At 41.8% G+C, this 27,150-nt stretch overlaps 1 protein-coding gene across 2 annotated transcripts; it reads right to left on the bottom strand.

Moving 5' to 3' along the window:
• Nucleotides 1-362: 362 nt before the first annotated feature.
• Nucleotides 363-26,872, bottom strand: RP2 (RP2, ARL3 GTPase activating protein). 2 transcript variants are annotated; one of them, XM_014527387.2, is made up of 5 exons: nt 26,798-26,872; nt 11,893-12,558; nt 7,806-7,920; nt 5,976-6,061; nt 363-2,862 (listed from the first exon to the last, which is right to left on the bottom strand). In XM_014527387.2, the coding sequence occupies exons 2-5, from the start codon at nt 12,538-12,540 to the stop codon at nt 2,779-2,781; spliced, it is 933 nt and encodes a 310-aa protein (XP_014382873.1). In that variant the 5' UTR covers nt 12,541-12,558; nt 26,798-26,872; the 3' UTR covers nt 363-2,778. The 2 variants fall into 2 exon arrangements, with proteins under 2 accessions (XP_014382873.1, XP_025051340.1); XM_025195555.1 differs by lacking the exon at nt 26,798-26,872 and adding an exon at nt 26,603-26,766.
• Nucleotides 26,873-27,150: the final 278 nt, after the last annotated feature.

A 27,150-nucleotide genomic window follows, 5' to 3' on the forward strand; every position in this document is an offset into this window, starting at 1 on the left:
CATTTTGCTAGCTGTGATAAACAAGAAAAGTTAGCAAAACAATTGTTTGATGCCTTGACTACTGTTGTCATATTTCCCTCCCCATCCCTGTTCCTCAATAGTGATGCCTCTCTCTATTAATAGCTAAACAAGCCACACTTATGGGATAATCAATGTATCCTTTTGAGGTAAATGTGGATGGCTACAAAAAAGAATTAATGCTTATTCCATTAAGTAGTGAGTTATATGACCATTTGACATTTTTTTCCATTAAACTATTGATTCTGTTTTAAACTAGATACTGGCTAGTTATTTACGTGCCTTACAACTCTCTTGTTCAAATCCCTTGAAAATAAAATATTACAAAATCCAAACAGAAGCAGTTTAATTTTCCATATTTATTATGAATCACATTCACAAATGCAAGACAAAAGTTACATATAAAAGCTGTACAGTAAGTATACAAAAACTGCATGAAGCTTGTACCGAAACACAATACATACAGAAATTGATGAGAGCTTATTTTATTATTAGGAAGGCATCTTATTCCTAAATTATTAGCAGGAGTTTAATGAAGACAGTAAATGAACTTCATTTGCTATTTAAACTTTTTATACAGGAAAAAAAAACATCTACACACTGCCTTGATGGTGATACCTATTACAGCCAATGTATAAAACAGCACTTTTCTAAAGTTATAAAAAGTTTCCCAATGTTTCAAGCCTAAAGTTAAGCCTCCATAGGGTCAATTTCAAGTAGAAATTATTCAGGTACATAACCAAAAATATTCAGCCTGATCTGAAAGTAGGAAGTGCTGTGGACAAGATACAAAAATAAAAAGAACTAAATCCTCATTTACATACTGCATGCCCATACTTACAGGTCACAAAGGGTTTGAGGAGAATTTACAAAAAGTTACATAAAGACTTTTGAAATGTACTGGGTGGATTTCTAAAGTGTAGTGCTGAGGTTAGGGAGACAGATACATTTGTAGAAATTCTGAACACATAACAAACACAACTTACTACAGTAATAGGTTTTTCCCTCCCACCTCACAGTCCCTCCAGAACTCCCATATTAATATAGCTTTGTGTTAGTAGGTGCTCTCCTGCATTAGAGACAAACCAACATTTGAAAAATCTGATCTTCAGCACATGTAATGTTTTGCAAAGCAGTAAAAAATAATAATAATACAAAATAAAAACTACTACTATGGAGATGGAGCAAGTGTTTTTCCTTTCAATCTTTAAGGGCACATTATCTGTATTAATTTAGATCCAGGGCATGCCACAGCAAACATTGCAGGGTTCAGGACCCAAAAATTGCACCAACTCTCTACACCAACTAAGGAAAACAGTAAACACTCTTGCTTTTTTTCCCTTGGGATCGGTCTGTGCAAGTATAATATCTCATTAAGCAATCTTTGGCATACAGAAGCTGAGGCAGCAGAGACCCACTATCCCAAACAATTACTTTTAGTCCAACTATCAAAGTCTTTTTGAAACAGTTTGGTCATCTAGCAATGAGATTTTCTTTTTTATAAAGTTGGCACACAACACTGTGGCTCGCTGGTGCATGTATTTGCTTTTAAAACGTTGTGGTTTTGCATCCCTGCACACAATATTAGTGCAATAATTTATACCACATGCGACTCAGAGGGCATGTGAAACCCCAATGTGAATCTGAATCTTGCAGATCTTCAAGACCCAATATTCTAGAAGCCACCACCATGCCTGAGGTGTGTCCACATTCATCAAGGTTTACTACATTGCAGAAAGCATCACCTGATCTGCTACAGACCTCATACGCTTTCTTGGTCTGTTTCTAGAAACAATCCAATATTAGTTAAAAGTGTAAAACTACCTACAACTAATAATTCAGTGATGCTTCTCCTTGTACCTATGATTCTGCTGTAAGCATACAAAGAATGCTACTTTAAACCACTTCCCCTACTCTAGGCTGTTCTACAGTCCCAGTAATTGACTACAGAAGCTGCCAGAAATCCATTATAGTAATTGGGATACAAGGAAAAGCAGTAATCTCCCCTCCCATGTGATCCAAGAATTACTTTAACTCCTCTAGATAATGTCTCCAGTGGACACCAAGTACCTGCATCTCAGCTCCAAGACTCATGTTCTAGAATATAAAAGATCAGGTTTTGCAAAATCTACCATACTACTGGTTAGTCCACTTGGTATACAGCGCTGGAACATTGTTTCCATATACAATTATATAAAGAAAAGACTGGAGCAAAGCACACTTCAAAGAGAAAGTTCCAGATTAAAACCCCAAATAAGATCAGCAACTACTTTTTCCTGATTAAGACAAAATTTAACATGGGGGCATGGAAAATATGTAAACTCTACAGTTTATAATGCACCATTTACATACATTATTTGCAATAATGTGTTTTAGTTAAGTTCCATTTAACAATATATCACATTTGGTTCTACATTACATCTACATATTAAAAACCATACAAGTAGAAGATGATTTACAAGGAATGCTCATGTGTCAATATAAAGTTCCAGTTAAGAATCACTTAGAAAAAACAAACAAACAAAAACTCCACATGAATTACTAGAAAACTGTTGCTTCTGACATTGTTTGCAGGTACTAAATGTACATGTGAAACTACATTCTTTACTGTAATTCATGTTACAGTATTGAAATTTACCAATTCTTGTATAAAAACATGCAATACCAAAAAAAAAAAAATCAAATTAGGAAAACCTTGCTACTGATGCAGTGTTATAGTTAAATGACATCCAAGCAGCGAGACGGGTTGGATAGTATACTTCACATTCCCATCTGCATGTCAGCAAAGTTGTAGAAGTTGTCTACATCTCGAGAAGCTGATGTCTTGTCCTCTGATACAAAAATCTATTTTTTTTAAATAAGGAAAGGTTACATGTCAGCAGCACAGGCACAACACAAATCATATCTGCCTATTTAAGATTCCTCTATTACAGATATTTTTATTTCTAGATATTTCATATAAACAGTTTCCTTTAAAAATATAATTCTACAAGTTAGAATCCAGAATATGTTCCTGAAAGTGGCCAAAGATTAGCACTGTAAGCAAAAGATAGGCACTCAACTTATTTCTCCTCTCTTGTTGTCCTTCTTTCAGAAAGTCCTTTCTAAAATTAAGCTAGGGCCCACCACTTTAGCTATCATCCAGGAAGAAGAAAACATATCTGGTATGCTCAGAAGCTCAGCCAGAGCAAAGTAATTTTTTCTGACACCTCCTCAAGCTTTTCTTTCTTTCTTTCTTTTTTAAAGCTACATAGGCTGTTCTTGTTCTTCTATCTGCCCTCCTACTGCTATATTTTTAAAACTCGAGTACCTCTTCCTCAGCAGAAGGTGCCTTCTTGCCAAATATTTCAGTTTATTAATATTCAGGCTTTGCAAAAACTGAATTAAAGTTTCCAACACCAGGGCACAGGTCCCTGGAAAAGAAAAAATAAACTCCTCCAGCAAATTAGCTACACTAGCTACATTCAATGACAGACAGCTGTACAAAGGTCCTTCAGTATTCTGACCTGTTTGAACATCAAGGAAGGCTTAGCAAGCCATGTGTGCCCTTAAAAAGCAAGCATCTCTTAATTAAGACCAGAGTTGAAAGTTTATCCCCTAGACTTTACACAAAGCAATTGTGTGGGCTATCCTAACAGGAATGTCAGTTGCTCTCTAACATATTAGAAATTGAGTATTCTGGATGATCACATACATGTAGTTCTTACTCTTCAGGATTAGCTTGAACTAGCCATATACAAAATCCAGCTAACCTCCATCTCAAGCCCAATTTAGTCTCAGTTTTGACAAGCAACTGTTTATTCCCTTGTGCAAATGCCTCCTTTGTTCTGAGGCCATTCCTGTCAGCTCAAGCTACTTGATCCAGCTGTCCACCCCACAGCATACTGGAACTTTATCATTTCTTAGAGCCCTGTGAAATCCATATATTTCAACAAATCTAATGATCGGTGTAATACAGTTTGACTATAAACACAATGGCTTCTCAACACCTTTCTCCAAAAATCTGTCCTCCCAGAATAACCAAGGTTTTGGGGTTATTTCCCCTCAAAAACCCTGTATAAGCCTGTACCTGTATAAGCTAAAATAGAGGACTGAGGGACCACATCACTCCAACTGCAGAACTCTTGAACAGACATCCTTAAAAGAAACACTGAACCCAACAAATTAAACCAGAACTGCCACATCCTTAGGTATGCTTTGCCAAGCTCACATAGGAGGCCAGCAGTAGAGAGAAATGAATGCAGTGCTCCTTTAACCACTGAAATAAGGAAAGAGAAATTTGAAAAAAGAAAATAAATACAAACCATCAATGTGCCAGAAGTGAAAATCTCAGTTTAAGTCATACCACTTACTTTCACCAAATCCTAATACAAGATTTGCCTTTGCAGCTGTGGAAGGGCTTCCTCACCCCTATGCTACAGTATTTTGAGTGATTGATCAAGCACTTTTCATGTGGTAAAAAATTAGTTATTCAAGGTGACTTAAAACTGTCAATCCAACAGCAACTCTTCAGAGGATAAAATAGGCTGGTTAGAATTTGAGCTCTCTTCATGATACCAAACCTATTTCTGGAGCATATGAAGCTTCTTTATAAAGTTTGTATCTTTCTCAGGGATATGCATGATGGGATGTCTCAACTAATTTGTGTCCCTCTTGGCTAATGAAAGCTAATGATGAAGTGCTGAAGCCTTTTTTTGGAGTTTATTATTAATACTTCCTTGTAGGAAGAAACTGCTACTTGGTTAGCTCCCAAGGTAAAAGACCAGCAAATTGTAGTTCTACTAATAATATAACCTAAATAGTGAAAAAAATTCCATTTGATTCCAGTAATGAGTACACTGTTTCAGCTTTAGAAGCAGGAACTGCAGTCCAGAATAAGAAACTGGGAATACCCAAGAACCAGCAGCCTCAGTTAAAAAAAGGGGGTGGGAGGGGGAACAGGTACTGACACCATTGCTCAAAAAACTGTATCTACAAGTAAGCGTAACAGACTCTCCTTTCAGGGTAAGATCAGTAAGACTGGAGAGCATGAATCTAATAGAACTGCACATCCCCCGTATCAATGATCCAAGTCTATTGTGGTTTTTGGCTTGGCTACGGTACCAATACTTGCTAATTAATCTGTTAGCAATGGATGAAGTGGTCTTGCACCTACAGTAGGATGGCACCTTCCCATGATCCAAAGACTGAGCAATTCAATATGCCCAATGTACCATTCTTTTCAGATAACACGACCAGCTGTGTTAGACATTTCAGTATATGTCCCCAGTATGTATTAATCTATTAATTTGGCATCTTAAATATTTTTGGCTACTTCCCTTTTGTATCATATGAAGCGTCTCCTCTGAAATGTTCAAACAGATACCGTTTCAAAGAGAGTTATTACAGTGAATGAAGATGAGACAGAGGAGGAATTAAAGTGAGAGGAAATGAGACTGTGAGGAAAATTAGGTTGTGGGAGAGGAAAAAACCCACTGTAGTATATCCTTAAAAGCATATGTTGCGTGTCCCTTACAGTCGCAACAAAACCTTGACATTTATAGTATAACATTTTCAAAAGATACAATCTTGTCTTATTTCTCTACCAAGCTGTTACAAGGCCTATTGTGTAAGAATTAGAGCATAGTTTGGTTACAAAAGGGACTTCCCTATCTACACTAAGACAAAGACCACCTTTTTTGTTAAGTTTTAAAGAGAAAATCCTACATTTCTAGAGCTAAGTAAAATAACAAGTCAAGTCATCAGCAAGGAAGTTCCCCATTGCCTGCCAGTGAGTGTATATGAGTTCTGGGCAAATGGAATTATGTTAGGATTTCAAAAAATTTAAGAACGTTCAAGTTTTGCGGACTACATTATGTTTAGCAAAAGGAAAAGGTGTACCTATCATGTAGTATATCTGAAGCTTATTCAGTGTATGGTAATATTTTCTGATAACAGAAAGCAGGGCAGTAGCTCACCTTGGTTCCACTGAAAACTTCATTTACAATGCTTCGACATCCTTCTACAGCACCATCCCCATTAAACTCCAAAGCAACCACAGGGCCTAAAAAACAATTTCAGGTTTATTCCAAATGCTTTAGATTGCTCTCTTAAATGTAACATTCTTCATTCCTTATGAACCTTCATTCCATAAGCTTTCTTCATTCCTTGTGAAGCCTAAGTTTTACAATGGGCACCTAAAAAGTTTGCACAAGCAGTCACCATCATTCTGGACAAGGATTAAAGCTATGATTAACTGAGCTGTATAAATACAAGAGCTGTCCAAGAAAAAACAATTATCAGTCCATGTTGAAAAAGGAGCCGATACAGAAAACTGTATGGGCAGATTCCACTTTCATTTCTTCAGAAAACAGAACATTACAAAAAGACCAGAAAGTTATAATTTGAGCTGAAAAAGTTACAAGATGGAAGATGTCTGTTAGGAACAGAAACAGGCCAGGAAGGAATTTGTGCCTGGAGTACAACTTGGAACAAGCTAGCTATCACAGAGTATTAAACAGATCTCTTTCTGATATGGTTCTCTTCAAATTCTATAAAAACAGATGCGTTTAAAAATATCTATCTGAAGGCCAGAGTTCACATACTCACATAATGGCTATTATAAGTGTAGGACAAAGAGCAATATGAGCTTATTTTGGGTTACTGTTACTAGGACTAAAACATACACTTATGTTGAGCCATTTGCTAGGGTTGTATTGGATTTATACAAATGGAAATAGTTCAACACCCAGATACAAGTGTGAATGTATTATCTTTGTTTTTAAATACTTCAACTGTAGCCAACCACTATGGTTAATAATAAATTGGGATTCTATCTTGGTTTGCCCTTCAGAGTTCTGGCTTTTTTCCTCTTGAATTTCACATGCAAGATAACATGTGGGGGTGGTTCTCCAGCAGTGGTGATTCAACCTAGAAAGTCCAAGCACAGCTGATCTGTTTTGTGGGACAGTGGGCAACATGCTGTGTCCAACCTGTTGATCTTGTGGGACAACAAGTGACGTGTTCCCTGCTTGCAGAAATGCAGCACGGGTAGTCTCCAGGGCACACCTATGCTCCCAGGGCCAAAACCAACAATCATCTTATTACCTAGGACCACATCAGAGAGTGTCAACTGCATACCCAACAACCCCCAACAAGAGAACCTGGGCAGGGACTCCCATGGCTTCAGGGACCTGATCCCACACTCCCCAGGAATGGGAATTCTTGGGGTGCACAGGATCAGGCCTCTGAAGCCCCACAAGTGCTGTTGTCCACATTCTCTTGCCTTAAAAGCAAACAAACAATGGCTGCAAAATAGCATCACAAAAATCATACCACCTGTGTTGTGGCTGGAAATTTTGAGTATTTGTGGCACAAGGGGCATGGATATCCAATTGTTTTGCCTTAGTAAAAATGTTTATGGTGGCACAAAGGCAATGTCTGTTTACACCCTAAGAGCATACTCTACAGTTGTCTGAAATAAGGTGTTTAGGTCTGTTAGAGGCTTGCATATGCTACAAGCTGCATTAGATCATCTCGGAAGAATGCAGACTTCAGAAAGCCTACCTGCAAGGGTCAGGGAAGTATTCATTCATCACTTCAGAACCAGATAAATAACTCGATCTGAGCCAAAAGGCCAAGAAGCCCATATTAATTAAAAAAAAAAATCCAACAGTAGTCAGTCCAATGGGCTCCAACTGTGTCTAAGGGGCAAGAGAATGGATTTCTTTCCTCCCCTTTCCTCAGCCTTTGTCTGAGACAAGAGACTGACAAGGAGGGGGGAAAAAGTGAACATTAAGAAACTTTACCTTTTTCAAGCAATGGAATAAATTCAGATACACGCTGCTGAAAAACTCTTTGAGCATCCTCAGCTTTCACTGAAACTTCCTTAGTTTGAACCAATACAAAGCCTTTTCCAGTCATCTGTTTAAAAAAAACAAACAAAAAACCAAACCTGAATTAAAAATGTTTAATGCTGTTAAACATATATAGGGCCTTTTTTTGAACCTGGAGTCCAAATTATATGGTAGTATATTACCATACTATTCCCCTCAGAACATTAAATCACTAGATCAAAATGACAAGTTATTTTTCTTCAAATTCCAATATAAAATGCTTTCTTCACCTTCATACTTCCTTATCCTCTCACTCCATTCATCCAATTTTGGCTTCTATTCTTTTCTACCCAAAACTATTTGTTAATGTGATTTTTCCCACGCTAATTTCAGGATGCAAGACTTTGACTTTATACATGCTGGGTGCAGTCATTTTGCATATTGGCTTCTATTCTACCCAGGAAAGCACACAAAACACCAGCAAACTCTCCCTATGCATGAAGAAAGATGTTTGTGCCCAAAAGCTTGCAAAGAACAATTTTTCCAACTATTTAGTTGGTCTAATAAGAGATATCACATCTACCCAAAGAACGTTGTCTGCCTGGGTACAAGCAGATGCTAAAATTAACTGGAAGCAGGTGTTCATTGCCTTTAAAAGTTAGCAAGTTTCCCTTTGAGCAATAAACCTAGCTCATGGACCCTGCCTCCTCCTACTGCTTTATTTTACTATCGCAAGGAGTCAGAAAGCAGTTACCGAACCCACATTTCCAGCAGAAGTCTTAACTGGTGTCTTATGTTAAGGAGGACTACAAAAAGGAGTCCAAGAGTTCCAGTATTTCCACACTGGATGGAAAAGAATCAGTCATCTTGGAGGACTAGTTTAAACCAGTGGTGCTCAGCTTTTGGCCCAACAAGCCAGATGAGTGGCATGGGGCTAGTACACGAGCTAGATCAAGTTTCATGCCTCAACACTGGACCCTGGGGCCCAACACCACCCTCCCTCCCACAAGCCTGGGATCAGGCCCTGGGGCCCAGCCCCACCTGCTCCTGCCCCAGCATTCCAGGAGTAGGCTCTGGGAGACTACACTGCCCCTTCCTGAGCCCCCACACCAGGGTTAGGTCCTGGGGCCCCACACCACTCCTGCCCAGCCCTATGCACATGGGTGCATGATCCAACATATAGGGTCTGGGGCTCCCCAGAGGTCTGTAAATTTGGTGCCACCTCCCTGCAGGCTAGATGACAGCACTGCAGACCAGATCAGGCCCACAGGTCAGCAGCTGAGAACTGCTGGTTTAAGCAATATCTTGTTTTGGTATATCACTGTTCTCCCACAACCTGCCGTTCCATGAACTCCTTACAAATTCTTTTCTTGGGTAGCAATTATTTCTTGTAGGGGAAACGTTATTTTTCTAAAAAAATCTCTCTTTCCACTAAAAGAGATACAGAACATTAAGATATAACTGGAAGTTCAGATAAGCATGTCCTCAGGTCAGGTATCTCTGTGTGCACTTTAATTAGAGTGGTTCTTAATTAAAAGCACCTGATTGTCTTATACATCAGCATCCCCATGCTCAAAAGTGGCAGTGGGGGCACTTTAACTAAAGCTCATCGAATGAGCTTTAGTTAAAGCACCCTCACCATCATTTTTAAGCATGGGGACACTGATACATAATATGATGGAGTCTGCTAGAGTGTGGTAATTATCACGTTCCAGCAGACTTGATTATAGCGTGTCAGAGCAGCCTCATTGCTTGCGTATAGGTACCCATAGAGATCAAGCCTAGCTCACACATTTGTCCCTCCACTGGCACTATAGATAACTTGCTGCCTCTTCTTACAACGCAAGCCAGATTTATTTAATAATATTTTTTAAATCAAAAACAAAAGGATAAGGAATTTACCTAATAAAAGTGGGATTTACTTTAACATTTATCTTCCATGCATATGGAGTTTGAAGAGGAGCACTGTCCTAACAATATGCATAATGAAGCAGTCAGCTGTTCTTTCTATCAGGAACCTGCCTTTGCTGCTGATAATGTATGTAACATGGGCTGCATAGGGAGACTGATGTACTAGCATTTTCACTCTGCTGCACCTACTGTGGGGAACAAACAAACAAACAAACAAACAAACAAAAAACTTAGGGTAAAAAACAGGCACTGAATTTGTCTGGGGAGAAAGCCCTTTGTCTTGGGATCCTATGGACTTATAAACCTTTTGTCCCACTTAAGTACTTGTGAGGCATGCAAGATAAAAAAGTGTGCTAGTACTTTATCCCAGGACAATGGCTGTGTAGTCCCAGCTCAAACTACAACATGTGTAAAGGGCTGTCAGATCCCTTTGATTAGAGTCGAAACATGGGACAAATCAGAACTGCCTTAAGTGAGAGGTCTGTTCGTGCCCACAGGGCAACTGTGGTACACCCACATAGATCTCAAAACTCAATTATCAGTGATGTACCAAATAAACTGAACTCCTGCTCTCCTGGGACAGTCATAAGCACCTAAATCTGTAAAAAATGAATGTATGCAAAATATAGACCCAGGGAACTATAGGCCAGTTAGGCTTACCTCGATCCTGGGTAAGTTTTTTGACAGAATTATCATGGCGCATGTCCACGAAGGGCCAGCAGGGGAGGTTATGCTTAGGGGCAACCAACATGGGTTCGAGGCAGGTCCTGTCAGCCCAACCTGGTGGCCTTCTATGACCAGGTCACAAAATCCTTAGACGTAGGGGTAGCAGTGGACGTAGTCTTTCTGGACTTCAGGAAGGCCTTCAACACTGTGTCTCACCCCATTCTCATTAAAAAACTAGGGGACTGTGGCGTCGACACCTACACAGTCAAATAGGTCGTAACTGGCTGGAGGGCCCCACCCAGAGAGTGGTGGTGGACAGGTCTTATTCGACCTGGAGGGATGTGGGCAGTGGGGTCCCCCAGGGCTCGGTCTTTGGACCTGCACTGTTCAACATCTTCATCAGTGACTTGGACGAGGGGGTAAAAAGCACCCTATTCAAATTCGCTGATGACACTAAGTTGTGGAGGGACGTGGGCATGCTAGAAGGGAGGAATAGGTTGCAATTGGACCTAGACAGGTTACAGGGGTGGGCAGATAAGAACAGGATGGGTTTCAACACTGACAAGTACAAGGTGCTGCACCTGGAGGGGAAGAACCAGCAGCATACCTACCGGCTGGGGAACTCCCTTCTTGTCAGTGCAGAGGCAGAAAAGGATCTTGGAGTTATTATTGATGCCAAAATGAACATGGGTCGACAGCGTGGAAACATGGTTAGGAAGGCCAACCACACCTTGTCATGCATCCACAGATGCATCTTGAGCAGGTCCAAGGAGGTGACCCTCCCCCTCTATGCAACACTGGTCAGGCCACAGTTGGAGTACTGCGTCCAGTTCTGGGAGCCGCACTTCAGGAGGGATGTGGACAGCATTGAGAGGGTTCAGAGAAGGGCAACCGGGCAGGCCCTACGAGGGGAGGCTACGGGATCTGAACCTGTTCAGCCTCCACAAGAGAAGGCTGAGGGGGGGATCTAGTGGCCTGTTACAAACTAGTCAGAGGGGACCAGCAGATACTGGAGGAGTCCCTGTTCCCCCGAGCACTACCAGGTGTGACTAGAAATAACGGTCACAAGCTGGCAGAGGGTAGATTCAGACTAGACATCAGGAGGCGCTACTTCACAGTCAGGGCGGCTAGGATCTGGAACCAACTTCCAAGAGAAATGGTGCTGGCTCCTACCCTGGGGGTCTTTAAGAGGAGGCTAGATGAAAACCTTGCTGGGGTCGTTTGACCCCAGTGCTCTTTCCTGCCATGGCAGGGGGGCAGACTTGACGATCTGTCAGGGTCCCTTCTGACCCTACAAACTATGAAACTATAAGGTTGCCAAGTTTCAAAATGTTTCCAATGCAGCAAAACTACGTCCTAAAAACATGTGTTAGTAGACATTCAGAAGCAGGACACTAACTTCCCAATTTAGTTTGTCTGATATTGCAGGAAATGCAAAGCTTACTAAAGTTCAAGCTACAGCAGACAGAAAAAGGTTGCTTACTTCATCAATTAACTTTCTGGCATTTGCTGTTGTGTAGTCACCAGCAAACAATACGGCCAAACATGATTCATCACTGCTTTTCCGCCTTTGCCCCCTAGTTATTGGAATGATGCTCCTTGTGGCATCTGTAGAAATTCTGACTCCTTTCAGTTCTTCAGAAGTTGGCAGAGGGACAAAATCATGAACTGCAACATCTTCAGGCAGAAGACTCCAATTGTTTTCTCCTGACACAGGTGTGAAGTCATGGATGTTGCTCCACGTGTTATTGAAGATACTAAGGCCTGCATCTTTGAACTGTAGAGCCAGCTCTGGATAGTAGTACTGGAAACAGCCAAATTTCATGCCTGTGGAAGACTCAATAATGGGTTGGGTAGCACAGCACAAGAACACCTCTAACTTTCTGCAGTCCCGGGTGCGAAACTGTTGGCAGGCTACTATGCACTTACAGTCTTTGCAGTCACGGAAAAACACACTGCCTTTTATGGGTCCTAAAAAGATTCGGCAGTTTGTACAGTCATCAATAGTGATGGTAGCAGAATGATCAAAGATGTAGATGTTACAGTTCTCACACTCTTGAAGGACAAATTGTTGTCCTGCAACTTTTCCAGGTAAGCGGCCCACAGTTTCATCTTTAAGTCCAGAAAACATATAGTCTTTCGGATCAACCTAGAAATTAAAAAACAGAGTTAATTTAGCTTTATAAAGAATAACACAGTAGTTGGTATTAAAAATCTCCCTCCCCCACACTAGTTAGCTTCAATAGGAAGAGACCGAAGTGTCATGGAATTGTTCAGGACTCGCATATTGAGAAGAGACCTGTGTCTCAGACTTTGTTCAAGATGGAAAGCAGAATGATGATCTTTTAGTTAGTACCCTGAGAAAAGATTACTGGTTTCAATTCCTGGCCGATGCTCAGTAAGACACCCTGCACAACCCTGCAACAGCCTGCAAATGAGTTCTTCATCTAAAATTAAAATAGTTACCCCTCCTTCCCTTCCATTTGTGAAAGAAACTGTTAGGTCTTTCAGAAAGGTCTCATCTCATGATATTTTTGTACAATGGTCTCCCACGTCCTGCTGTGATATAAGTTATTAGCAATGAATGACTAACATCCTCTGAACACCCTAGGTTGCTGTCTTTGACCTTGTCATCTTTCTTCGTCATTACCTTGCCCACCTCTCCCCTAATACTCTAAAAAAAAGCTATGTATAACACCGGCCTTTGTAAAGTTTGTTAACAAGTTGCCTTTCCAGACTGTAATATTACTAAACAGACCTGCAATGTAAGGCATGGCCCTCTTCCTAGGTTAATATATGCTCTGGTATTCTTGAAGTAACTGCCATTATAGTGGCCATGCACTAGCAACATTCATTTACCCTGCTCTATATCTTGCTTTAACTGACACCAAAACCAAGCATTGCTGTGCAAGGTCACCTGACCACCCTATATAAAAAACAAACATTAGAAATCTGTTGATCTCTGCAGACAGGACTTCTTATACAATAAAAATAACTAGTCAGCCATTATTTATTCTTTAGAAGAGAGCTTGAGTAGAGAGAGTGAGCAAATAGAAAAAGCATGCTACCAGGGGTCAACAACCTGTAGGCCTCTGGGTATGAATGTGGTCCAAGAAGATGCGACTTAGCTCAGGCCAGCACAGGTTTGTGCAAAGGCAGCTGTGCTGAGCCACCCAACCCCTCCACAGCCCTCCCTGCCTATGCTTACCCAGCCTCTCTTCAACACACCTGCAGAAAAATTAAGTGCAGACATCTTGGACATTCCCAGGGGTGAAGATTTGCAACCTGCAGAGCCAAAAGCTTCTGCATCCAGTAGCAAAAAGGGTTCCAAGTCCTACACTATACTATGTTCTACGCAAAATATTCAGTTTGGAAGAAATAAGAAAATTAAAAATTTCCAAAATAACTTCAACTCTGCCCTTTTCTGTGAGCACATTAAGATAGCATCTTACAACACCTAACACAGGGATATCTAACATTACACATACAGTCTTACACGTGCAAGAACACTTCAGAAAACTGCTATTTTCTGTCCCCGTAAAACCGGGTCAATCTGACAGCCTTCAAGAATTTTTGAAAGCCAATAAGAGGGAGAGACTTGCATGGTCAGATTTATGACTAATAAATCCCATTTTCCAACCCTCCAACAGTAATGCTCTAAAAATGCACACAAGGTTATGTAAAAAATGTGAGCAAGAATGCAACAGATATGAGCAAGCCTAAGACTCACAAATGTGTTTTGCAGAGTATCCTTCTGCCCCACTCCAACCTTCCTCTTTGGACAGTTTGAATGATTTACCCTGACTCGGCATTATCAAATTATTGAAGTCTTCGTGATGAATAAAGAAAAAAACTATTTCCTCATGTGTAAACAAACAAATAAACAAACAAACAAAAACTAAAGGGAAAAAGTTAGTTAGATGGGGTTTTAAACAGTCACTGAGAAGTATGTTTATAGCACTTAAAGGAGAAGCAACAAGTTGGCCAGATATTGTAAGCCGGGAAGAGACTCCTGAGTTAGAGGCAGCCATAACTGGTACATGTCCACATGACAGCATGGGATGGAGCATGCACAACTGAAGCTCCCAGACACTGAATGCTGCCAAAGCCCCATATCTTTGGTCCAGATACAATGATTCCATGAGCCATAAGTTTCCTGTTTAAACCATACTGCCAGGCTTTAAGAAAGGCCACTCTACAACAAGAATAGCCTTACTTTCAGAATACTGAAAGCCCTTTGGGGCAAGGATTGTATTCTATTTGCACAGAGCTTTGTACCAAGGGACTCATTTAGCTGACCAGCAGCTATACATGTAGCTGCGTAGACCCCGCACAGCCTCCTAGAGAAGCCAAAGGAGTGGAAATGAGCAAAGCGAATCATACCTTGATCCTTGCCACAATGGTACAGAAGCATTATCAACTAGCCTAGCTGACTTCTGCACGCTTACATTACAGTAATTCTACACATCAGGAAAGCCCTTTCATCAGGAAAGAAATAGATGTAGACTAGGGATGTCAAACTCACCCCCTGCCCCAGGCTGGATCTGGATTGCAGGGCATCTTGTGGGCCAAATTCAGCTCAGAACACTGAGTGGCTCTGACAGCAGCAGTTCCAGCTCCCACCTGATGACAAGCATTTCAGGCCAGGGTGGCAGCTCTGACACAGAGTACATGGTAGCAACAGCTCCAGTTACAGCACACACAGGCAGGGCTGGGGCTGCAGTGATGACTATGGGCAAAGTGGCCAGAGGGTAACCTAAGCTATGTCAGCCCTCACTCACCTCCTGATCCCAATCACCATGTCCACAAATTCTGCAGTAGGCCACTCCCTCTAACCCCAAAACCATGTCCCCCAACTACCAGTAGCCTGTTGGTAACCCAGCTTTGCAGATCTGGCCTGCGGGCCAAATGTTTGACACCCCTGACCTACACCAGAGAGACCCATCTCAGACATTTTTTCCGAAATGCACAACGGCAGTCTACCCACTACTACTGCAACCAAAGAAAAACATGAAAAAGGTATGAGAAGAGATGACCATGATGGATGCAGTGCAGGAGAAGAGGACACACTATGATGCACAGCATGTTACAGTTTCAAATTTAAAATTCTGGGCAGGTTTGGTAAGAATATTATTTTAAGTGCACTAGAGGGCAGCAAAGGACTTGCAAGATTCATTGAAAGAAGTAATCAAAACCATGTTAATCCATCAGAAGACATCAAGTAAAATATTCTGGATCACTTTGGGAGAAAAATTTTATTGCTTAAAAATAGAGCATGTAGTAACAAAGATGTTTCTCCTAAAAATGGGAAGATGGAAGTTATGACTGCTGCTATTTATCCTGAGCCTATGCCCATAAATTGGCTTACAAAAAAACCCAGCTTTCAGAATTTCTGTTATTTTGGTCTGTTCTGAAACGTCATTAAATTGTGTGAAAATACATACTTCAATATACTCTTTTTTGTTCTAGTTTCACACAGGTCTTTTACAAGCATGTGATAGCTGACTGACCTACCAGTTATACACTGGCATCAGCTGACAGGAACTTACAGGAAATGCATCTCAATCACTTAGTCATGATCAGGCAGCCTTCTGTATGCGTTACAACTGAACGAACAGCCAGTTTACACATTTCCTGACTCGAGTGCCCAACTGTGCTTCTTAATATAGGAATCTTAAATACAAGAACCATACAGCCATAGAACATTGTTGCGACTTAAATTAAACTTGATTTTATTTTGTCACGGCCCTGAGAAATTTGTCAATTCCTATTACAAAAATATTGCAGAGCAAAAAACCCCATATAGACAGAGAATTAGCTTTACTCAAACTTGAATAAGTGAAACATCCTGCACAGAATTTTTATTTTATGACAAAGATTAGCTTTTGCCCCTGCAAAAATTTCAACATCTTCTGAGACACCGAAGGCAGCCTGGAGAACAAGTGTATTAGCAATTAAAATGAATGCTTTCTGTAAACAAGTAGTTTTGTGGGAGGAAAAAACTATATTAAAAAGTTTAAAATAAACCTCAGATGGAAAGAAGCTAGCAAAAGCTAAAATTTGTTAGTTAAAAAAAAATTCCCGATTTTTCTAAGTTATCTTTAAAAAGGGTTACTACTACAGATATCTGAAGTTTCTCTAAAAAGAAGCTTACATGCAAGCTATATAGGAGAAGCTGTAAGACTATACAAAATGCTGCCACATGCAAAAAGCAAAATTAAGGAAATTTTCACAACTTTCCTATTATAAAAGATTTTTGTAACAGCAGGAAGTTAGATATTCAGAAGTGCTGACCAAGCAATGTTAAGAAAAAAAAGTCTGTCCAGAATACACACACTAACGAAAACATTAGGCCATTCAGCAGAGGCTCATGCATAATTTGGTTTCCTCACCACTCAAAATTCTGATGCGAGGTCCAACAGGTTTTGATTTAGCAGCAACCTTGATTTAGCAGCTGTTGAACACAACTGTCACTAACCAATTAAAATTAAATGGTCAAATCCATCTTGAACCTGGCAACAACTTAGCAGTAGTTACCTATTCAATAGCAAATCAAGCTTGGGGAGAGAGGGGATACACAGACTTAAAATTAAGCCTTACACACTTGACCCACTCGTTTGTACCCGGGTCTATGCCAGGAATAGAAGTGTCATAGGTCAATCATCCAATAGGGTGAAACAGATGAGAATTTCATCCATAACAGCATTTCAATATCTAAACAGGGATTTTTTAAGAGCTATGCCACAGGTTTCCCCATCCTTTGCGTGTTGGATCGTGTTAGCAGGCAACTCTATGAGATGGGAATTTCTAGTATGTTAAGTACATGCCACTGTAAGATGCCTTTTGTACTACTTTTGCCAGCAGGAAGCTAAAGAGGGAGAAGAATGAAGGCAAGGCCTGTAGAGAGAGGTTATTTAATGTTGCTATGTTTTGGCAGTGCTGTCTCTGTCTACCTGTGGATCCAGGCACTTCTGGGATTGCAAGCTGACACGTCTGTTAATGCAACCCAATATGTTGTTAGCTTTTTGGCAACAAAAGCACACTGCTGGCTCATATGCAGCTTATGGTCTACTGCAGGGGTGGGCAAAATAAGGCCTAGGGGCCAGATGCAGCCTGCCAGGCCATTCTATCTGGCCCGTGGGGCCCCTAAAAAACTTAGAAAATTAATATTAATCTGCCCAGGGCTAACGGTCATGTGGCCCTCAATGGCTTGCCAAAACTCAGTAAGAGGCCCTCTGCCCAAAATAATTGCCCACCCCGGTCTACTGTAACCTCCAGGTCCTTCTCAGCAGTACTGCAACCTAGTCTCACACTGGGGAGTGAGTATCTGTACATGCAATTATTCTGTCCCAAGGACAAATGCAACATCTGGCCAAGTTTCCAACCCTCCACAATCCCAGTGCTCTGCTCTCCTCCCCAGAAGCAAAGGGAAGGAGAGAAGGAAGATGAACAAGCAGCAGGGGTCTACACCCCCTGCCAATTTCTATGGTGGCTTGCAGGGAGATCCTTCAGCCTTGCCTCCAATGCCAAAAACAGGGGCTGATTATGGACAGATCCCCCACAAAGACAAGTTTTGTAACGCTACAAAAACATCATCTGGAGAGGTCTAGAGGCATAAGAAAGAAAAGGACCATGAAGATGCAGAAGTAACTATCTTAGTCATTAGTGTGCACAGCCTCTCCCCTTGGAGAAGCTTCTGCATATTCTCACTGTGGTTTATCAGGAAGTAAAAGCATCCCACTCTCCCCACAAAAAAACTGGTAAAGAGTTCCAAAGTGAAGGGCTGAAGTGTTCTACGTCAGCGGTTTTCAACCTGTGGTCTGCAGACCCCTGGGGGTCCGCAGACTATGTCTAAGAGGAAAGAGGACTATGATCTATCAAAAGTATGTAAATATTCACACTTACAATTCAAAGGGGTCTACACCTCCATTCTAATTTTTTTAGGTGTCCACAACTGAAAAAAAGGCTGAAAACCTTCACATTCTATGCAAATACAGCTGAAAAGGAACTATAAGAAACACATTCTTGCTTCAATCACATACAGCTTCAAGTACTGTATTTAATGAAGATGAAGACATTTCCTACCCACCCCCACCTCTTGGATTCCAGTACAAGGATGTGTTGGGGGAGGGAGCAGGTGGATGCTGCAACAGTGGCAGCTCCAGACAGGCTCCAGGGTCCACTCTGGAGCTGTCAGTTACTAGGCCAGGCAGGGGTCGGAGTAAACAGATGCTCTGAGCCCCAGACTGGAGTGGGACCCAGGGCCTGACAGAGCCAGTGCCACCACTGCTCCTGGACCGGGGATAGGGGATGGGAGGGGGGCAGGGGCAGGCAGCAGGAAGGCCAGGATGCTAGACCTCCCTACCTCCCCTTGCTGTAGCAATGAGGGGGACAAATTGAAGACAACCTCCCAATAATTAGATTCTATACATGGAAAATTATAACAAATTTAAATGTCTTAAATTGAGAATTATCTTTATTTTTGGTAAATATGGTAGTAGATTTAAATAATCCATACAAAGAAAGTGTGAAGGATGCAATGGATGCTCCTTAATTGAATACATTTTAATATTTCCATGTTAATGGACACTTAGCAAGCCATAACAAGGATGCCTGTATAGGCCAATTGTATATGCGTTCCAAAGATGAGCATGCCAGACTACTTATCAAGATTAGTCTCTCTCATTAAATGTGTAGGCTGTAGCTATGGCAGTGAGAACAATATTCCCCTGCTAACTATCTGTTCAATAGCAAACTAAGTCCTTAGAGCTTTATGAAACAAGACTCCAACCCCAATGCAAGACACATGCAACTGTTATGTGGCACTCATATACAGGCATTTGATAGGTTTGTGAAACACTCACGTTTTCATTTTCACTTTCACCAAGACAAGAAAACCTCCTCAGGGAAGGTTTATGGAAGGGGTGTTCCATGTACCATTAACTAGAGATTATAATATAAAGGTCAGAGAACTACTATCCCAAACAGCTCAGGGAATAGGGTAATATTCAATGTTCAGTGCAGTTCAATATGAAACAGGTAATAATATTAGAAGCAGGTTGGTTTGGTCAAAAGGCTCTCCTAGAGGTCTAAAGAACTGTTTTATCATATCTCAAAATCATGGTGTCAGCTAAAATTCAGGCTCAAATGGATATTTTTCCCAATCTAAGAACAGGGATCCAGTAAACTGGAAAACAATAGAAGTGCTAGCCCTAAAATATTTAAAGCCAAAACTGTTATGGGATCATTCTGTGGATCAAAATCTAGATATTGACACGAACTCACTGACACTTGATAAAAAATAAATGTGACTATAGAAGGCCATACAAAAATAAAAGAAAATAAAAAGCTTACTGCTCAAAAAGAAGGATCTCAGAATCTTGCAGTTATTTGGATCAATACAATAGCATGAGTTTGCCTTGTGGAAAAAGCAGCCATAACATCAACATCACCATATAAGGTAAAAAAAGTTCATTACTTTATAGCCAAGGAATAGAGTTACACAGCAATTCCCACTGGGCACCTATACATGTGCCTGATGCCTGCTCTGACATGTTCTAATTAAAACACTTCAGACCAGACTCAATTAATCGAGTCTAATTAGAATACTTCAGCAGCCTCACCATCATATGTATTCAGCACCCCTGAGTTTCAAAACAGTGGTGGAGTGCCCCCACCACCATTTTGAAGCATGGAAAGCTGACTACATGAGATGCTGTGGGCATTTTAGAGTGGCTCCCAAGAGCTGCTCCAGTAAAAACACTCCCCACCCCAGCATGTGTAAAGACGCCCATTGACTGCGTTCCTTAATCTCAACTGAGAAACCTGGATATGGAAGTCAAGTATTTCCTGTTGCAGAAGTTCAGGTAAATTTGAAAAAAAAAAAAAAAAAAAAGAGAAAACTAGAAACAAATTACCTCTTGTCCCTGCTACATGACGGACAAGAAGCTGGTATCTTTCAGCATAGCAGGAAAACAGTTTCCAGGCCTAAAACCATAAGATGTAGCCAAAATAGGAAGAAAAAAAAAACAAACCAACCCAACATCAGTGATTTTCATATCAGAACAGTCAGATTCTGGGTAGAGCTGCCAATTTATGTTTTAAAACGTCCTCCAAAGCTTGGGGAATAACAGCATGAAGCTGATCATATGAATAAGGAAAATTTGCAGATCCCATGCTCAATGTTATCCTAATGATTTCCAAGAATGCCTTTTATGCCCTGCCATCAGAAACTGACATGCTTAGAACCTAAGCAGAAACTGGATTTTTAATGATGCAAGACAATCATCAGCACTGGATTAAAAAGTTCCAGTCATTTTCAGCACCAGCAAATGATGCAGCACTGAATGAAATCCTACAGGGACTGTAACCACCTCCTTGGTCCCACTGATGACTCTTTCAGCATTCAAGGGCCCCTGAGTTAGTTCACCTGAAAGACTGTAAACTAAAACAGTAGTTCTGGACCAGAAGAGTTCTGATTTTATCTGAAGGGCTTCCTACAAAAGAAAGAGAGCCTCAAGACATTATTACACTGCCACCAGAGCTAGCTCAGCTACCAGATGGAGCATACCTGTGTGAAAACAGGACTCTGCCCAGCTTAATTTACTCAGCCAGGCACAGACTAACTCAAATTAAATGCTGTGCTGAGGCAACAATACTGCATCTTGTAGCCAAGCTAGATTGCATGGCAAAAGTTAAGCCATATCTACACAGCATTAACTTTGGGTACATCTTCCACGTCCAGTGCAACTATCGCTACAGGCCTTATAAGGAAGTAATTATTAGAGGTCACCACCCATTACTGTTTACATGAGACTCTGTTCAACCTGAACTGACTCTGGGATGGGAAACATGAGTTTGTAAATTTAATGCCCAAGTGAGAAACATTTATCACTAGGCAAGGAGACCCTCTTAAGTGACGTGGACTCAGCACCAGACTGAAGCTAAGCAGGTTTAAGGACCTACTCTTACAGTGTATACTACACAACTTAAAATCAAATTTGCTAGTTAAAGTCAGTTGTGTTGAAGCCGTGGCACCACACTACCAACCCATATAGATTCTTTTTTGGGAAAAATAAATTAATTGAGATGGATCAGTCAGATCCTGCCTCATTGAAGACACAGCAAGCATGATGAAACTTTTGTTTCTGGAGATGACTTGCATGCAATCTCACTGCTAAAGACTAGCGTAATACTCCAAGATCTTGGCAAATACACATCAATAAGCAATTTAAAACATAGGCAGGCAAGGTTTTTTGGGTAGACATGATATCTTTTATTAAACCAAGTGTGTAGTTGGAAAAAAGTTATTTGCAAGCTTTCAGGTGCAATCACCCTTCTTCAGGCTTAGTGAGCCTCGGCTGTTCTGAGACTCCAAGGAATGAAAGAACAGCCTTGGAGCCTCAGAACAGCAGAGATTTCCTATGCCTGAAGAAGGGTGATTGCGCCCGAAAGCTTGCAAATAACTTTTTCCAATTAGTCAGTTGGTCTAATAAAAGATACCACACCTACCCAAACAACTTGCCTGCCTATGTCCTTAAACCAATATGGCTACAACCAAAACCTTATTTAAAACAGTTTTTAGCAACCTTTCTAGTGATGGGTTCATATCAATGGCCAGCTAAGCCCCAAAGAAATAAGCCAAAGGAGGAAAAGACTGCTTGAAAGGTAGGGGTAACAGTAGGAATGCCAAGTCATATTCTAGATGGTATGCAGGATTTATTTGAAGCCAGTAGAGGTGCCAATGTCATCTGGGTTGCCTGTGGCTGTCTGGTTAGGACCCCACTCAAGATCCGACCAACAGCAGCCTCCAGGTATCATACAATCACACTGACAATAAAGGTGGCTACTCCACATATTCTCCTGGATTCATATAAAGGACTTGCAAAGGGTGTGATGGACTTAATGGCTCATCCTCATTATTCAGTTCCCCAATTTCAGTGTGTTGATTTCTGGCCCCAAACCCTTCTGTTTATCAGTCTGAAGGGCAGTCCCAGCTTTTTTATGTCATTGTTACAGTCAGCACCACTGGGGCAGCAGAACGGAGAAGGAAGAAAAGGAAAAGAATGCAGAGGTGGGGCACATGACAAAAAAAACAACAAAAAACAGGAACCCTGATTTTAAAATGTACCTAATGATCTTATCCCCAAAATTAGCCCAGATCTACATTAAAAGGTTGGAAGATGCTGCTTCTTATTTTAAAGATCTGGGGTCATTATTCCAAGTGAAACCACCTTTAATGTTCGGCGAAAAGGAGCCACCAATTTGTCCTGTTTCAACCACTGTAGCTAGATTCTCCACCTACAGTACTCTAGGATGCAAAGATGGCCCAAGTTGAGTTTTTATGCTTGACTTGCAGAATAATTAAATATGCCAAGGACTTTCTAAGACGTGAAAGCTGCAAATGTGGCCTAAGAGTTGAGAGACTAAGTTCTAGTGTCGAGTCAGCTATACCAGCAAAGCCAAAAATAAAACTGCCCCTCACCCCAAACCAGGTTATACCGATTTGGAGAGTTATTTTTTATTACAACTCTGCCTACACCAGCAGCTTCTGCCATCACAGCTTTGCTGGTCAAGAATAATACCTATGGTACTCCAGACCAATACATATGCAGGAACAGAAACTCCTACCATAGACAAAGCCCCAATTCGCAGGAAAGCAAGTTCCATGGTTCTCTATATTCCAGGTTTGCTATTGCCACAGATATACAAGGATAGCTATAGCAGCAGAGCCCCTTGGAGGTAAAACAAAAGATTTTCTCTTTAGCAGAGCTCTACCATCCTCCTAAATGAAGGAAGCTCATCTAATACCAGGCCTCAACTTTCAGCACCAACATAGCTAGGTCAGCTAGAAAAGATGACCTTATAGGCCATTTCACGCATTACACATGGGATGCGTTAGCTAGGGTTCACCAATAAAGATTTCCGTGGCTGATAATGATAGCTGATGATTAATCAACTATATCGGCCAATGCTGATCTCGTAACCAATTTACTCCGGTTAAATCGACAGGGTAGAGAGCAGGACGGTGCCACAGGCAGCTCACCCAAGGAGCATGGGGAAGAGGGGTGGCTCCCCACCACTGCGCACACCCCCTGGGGGAGGCATGGGGCATGCATGTGCCCTCCATCCGCTGATTTGTGTACTGGGTGGATGCGGGCTGCTTGCTGTGGGCTCAGGGCACTCAGCTCTGCTGCCTCTACCCCCAAGAGCCCTGCACCAGCCACACACCCCTGGCCCACTCAGCAGCAAAGGAGGAGGGGGCAAGTTGTGTCCCCCACTCCAGGGTGGGCAGGGGGCGCACAGCCAGTAAAGGGCTTCCAGGGCAAAGGCAGAGTGGAAGGCCCCAAGCCCACAGCAAGCAACCCGCAACCAACATTGCCCCACTTAGCTCTGCTTAGCTCTGCCTCACATAAAAATGATGGCAGCTGCACTTCAACTAAAGCTCATTCGCTGTGAGCTCTGGGCTCTCCCCTCCATGCCTCCCCAGTGCCAGGAAGCCGCCCCCTCCCCATGCCCTCCAGATGAGCTGCCCATGTCTCCATCCTGTTCTCCGCCCCAGCCCTGTGTCCCATGCACCACCCTGGCTGGGCAGTGGCCCCTGCCCCACTCCCTCCCTCCCCCATGCTCTTCCCCCCAACCCTGCCCACACCTCTTCCCCTCCATAGACTTATCTGCAGGGAGCAGCTCTCCATGCTGCCTGGCTGTATTCCTAGCCATGTGCGTGCATGGGGCCGGGCACATGCACACTGCACCCCCTGTATCTTGCTCCCAGCAGTCCCAAGCAGGACCCCTTGCAGGCTAGAATGCTGCCCACATGCAAGGGGAAACCTGCTGTTTCCCCAAGGGAAGCCTGTGGTCTGTGGCATCAGGGGGCCACAGAAGTGAGGGAACCGAGGTGTCCAGGGCCCTGGCCAGAAGGCATCATTATCTTTAAGCATTGTTGGCTACAATGGCCAAAATAAGTCGATAGCCAATAACGTAAATTCCCCTTTTATCTGTGCCAATCCAATATGCAACTGATATCAGTGCACCTCTAGTGTTAGCCACACTTAGAACAGTATTGTCCACAAGTTCAAGCAGTAGAATACATGCTAGGTACATGGGTATTATAGCAGTTATGACTTTTTGCAGAGAGAGAATCTCCAGATTGTGTTAAGTAACACATGTTCAGCTACAGTGAGACCACTCCATAGAGGTAACATGGGAATTTGCAGTCCCCAGAGGGGCCAATTCTCACAGCTCCCCACTTCCCTTTGAGCTTTCCCCAGTAAGATCATAGCACCGCAGCCCACCTGGGACCCAATACCAATTTTTCTCCTCACTGAAGGGGTATCAGTTTCCCAGGTGGGACCAAAAAACAGCTGACTGTTGGCCCCAGCCCCAGGTCCAGCTCCACACTAGAGAGTCAATTCAATACTCCACTGAGGCACATCAGAGATCACAGTAAATATTCCTGTGCAAATGTTCAGAACACATTCCAGCTTCAGCATGTGTTAACTCTGTACAGTATTAAGTGTCCCATGTGACAAAGGCCTTTTACACTCTTAGCTGACAGGTTAATCTATACTACAAAGTGAGAGCCTATAAGCATAAAGATTCAGTTACTCACGTGCAAGTATTTTCCATCTGCATTGTTAGATCTGCAAACTTTCCTACAGAATTTCCTTTAAAGGTAATTGCCAAATCTTCTGATTAGACATACTGTAAAAGCTGGATCACCAGGACCCAATACACATGAACCCTCCCTGTCCAAAAGGTTATGTTAACAAGCTGTAAAGAGTTAGCAGAAACTAACAGCAAAAGAGAGCTAGCAAAGCTATTTATGAAGTTGGTTTGGGGGGCTTCTGTTAATAGGCAGAGAAACCTAGATGTTTCAGTTTTCATATTAACTTTGTGCTTGTAATAGTAAATGGGCTTTACAGAGTTCTTATGTTTGCACAGTCTTTCCACACAGCAATGAGGGAGGACAATACTAAGCAGAAGGATGTAACAGGAGACCTAGGAGGCAGCACTTAAAGCTGTTTTTAAAGAAGTTGTCTGTATTTTAAGATAGTGCCCCTTCAACAACTTGTAAGCTCCACTTTATAGATGACTGTACACTAGGCCCAGTGTTCCCTATGTTTTAAACTGAACTTTTAGAGCAGTAGTTTGCTACCATTTCCCAACTGAGACTTGACACTAGCACTGAATACATTTAGCAGCCAACTGGAAGAGAAGAGGAAAGGATAATACATATTGAAGTAATTTAGTTATAGCACTTTAAACAAAATATTTAAATTCATTTTTTAGAAATAAAGGGGTTTAGTGCACTGAACCCAGAAGCATAAGCAAGCACGACCTGTGAAAAGAGGAAGCCCTTAAATAGCTGTCAACAGACAAGATGTGTGCTTCTCTTTCACACAGATTATGCCTATTAGTGATTTCAGAATGTTTAACAGTTAGTTTTCAAGGCTGGTGCTTATGACATTGCACCAAGTGTGTCAATACATTCACTTCCTGAAGAACCGTGACAGATTTTACTTCCCTCCTGCCCTTGCTTTGAGAATTATCTGTAGCTACAATTGTATTAGGCTCATCATCACTGTTAGCAAGATTCAGTTGACTAGTTCAACTGCTATAATTTTAAATGAATGTTTGGGTAGCTGCACTACCTTTCACCTACAGCTCAAAGTGAACCTGGCTTACTTTAAGTTCAATTTATTGCTGTTGTGTGGAAACTGCCAGGAGCAGTGAAGTTTGCCCCTTTCCTTTTACTGTACTACTCAAGCTGTACTTACAAGTCTCCCCTAAAAACAGATCAGCATTTTATCTTTGCACACATTGACTGCCCGAACAAGCTTTTCATAGACTTAACCTCATAGCTTGGCCTAATCCCTCTGAAACCTTGAGGTGACACACTGAGACATCTAGCCAAGTTTAAAACTGTGAAGTGCACACAGCAATGGGTTTGCACCTTTTCTCCCCCTCTACAAGGGAAGGTGACCTATGGTTTTCATTTGTTTACTTGTTTGTATATGTGGGGTTAACAAGAAAACCTCTGAATTGCCTTCTTCCTGAGCAAGCAGAAAGGCTAGGGAAGAACGGAGCATCAGTAGGACAACAATATCACAAACACCAAGTAAAATCTGCAGCAAAAGGGGTACATGTGTAAAAAACAACAAGAGAGTCAGACTCAAGTTTCCACTCTATACCTTGTTATCTCAATTTCTTCTTAACAGTTGAAGAACATAAGAACTGCCATTTACTAGGTCAGATCACAAGTCCATCTTGGCCAGCATTCTGTCACACACACACCTCACTCCCATCCCCACTTTCTTTAGTGGTGCCTTGTAATCGCTTGATGTGCACCCTGTGACCCCAAGATTAAAGGGGGCTTTCAACTTCACCTGGTAGGCATTGGCCCATGTCCCCACTGCACATCAAACAGGTCTATGTCGCACAGTAGCAGAGAGTAGATGCTGAAAGAGAAGTGAACTGGGTATGACCAGGGTTTTCTGCCCCGCCCAAATCTGTTTCTCTGTCACATGCAGCCTCCAGCAGTTAAGGTCTGGGAAGTTATGATTCAGAAGCTGTATCCCTCACTCCCATGCTCAATAGCTACCCTTTCCTCCAAGGATTTCTCCAATCCCCTTCTAGCTTTGCTGCTGGCTGTCCGATCTGGCTACGCTGCCAGCTTCCATCACATCTGGGGATGATGAGTCCCATCCTTGTATTACAGGCAGGGTGAAAGACAACTTCT

The sequence above is a fragment of the Alligator sinensis genome, unplaced genomic scaffold (assembly GCF_000455745.1).
Source record: "Alligator sinensis unplaced genomic scaffold, ASM45574v1 scaffold144_2, whole genome shotgun sequence".
NCBI lineage: Eukaryota > Metazoa > Chordata > Crocodylia > Alligatoridae > Alligator > Alligator sinensis.

Excerpts from the sequence above, each read along its gene's own strand:
- RP2 (XM_014527387.2), bottom strand. The coding sequence starts at position 12,540 with ATGTTTTCTGGACTTAAAGATGAAACTGTGGGCCGCTTACCTGGAAAA. Across the intron at positions 6,062-7,805 it reads TATTCCATTGCTTGAAAAAG|GCCCTGTGGTTGCTTTGGAG; the intron begins GTAAAGTTTCTT and ends ATTGTTTTTTAG. Across the intron at positions 2,863-5,975 it reads AAGTTTTCAGTGGAACCAAG|ATTTTTGTATCAGAGGACAA; the intron begins GTGAGCTACTGC and ends TAAAAAAAATAG.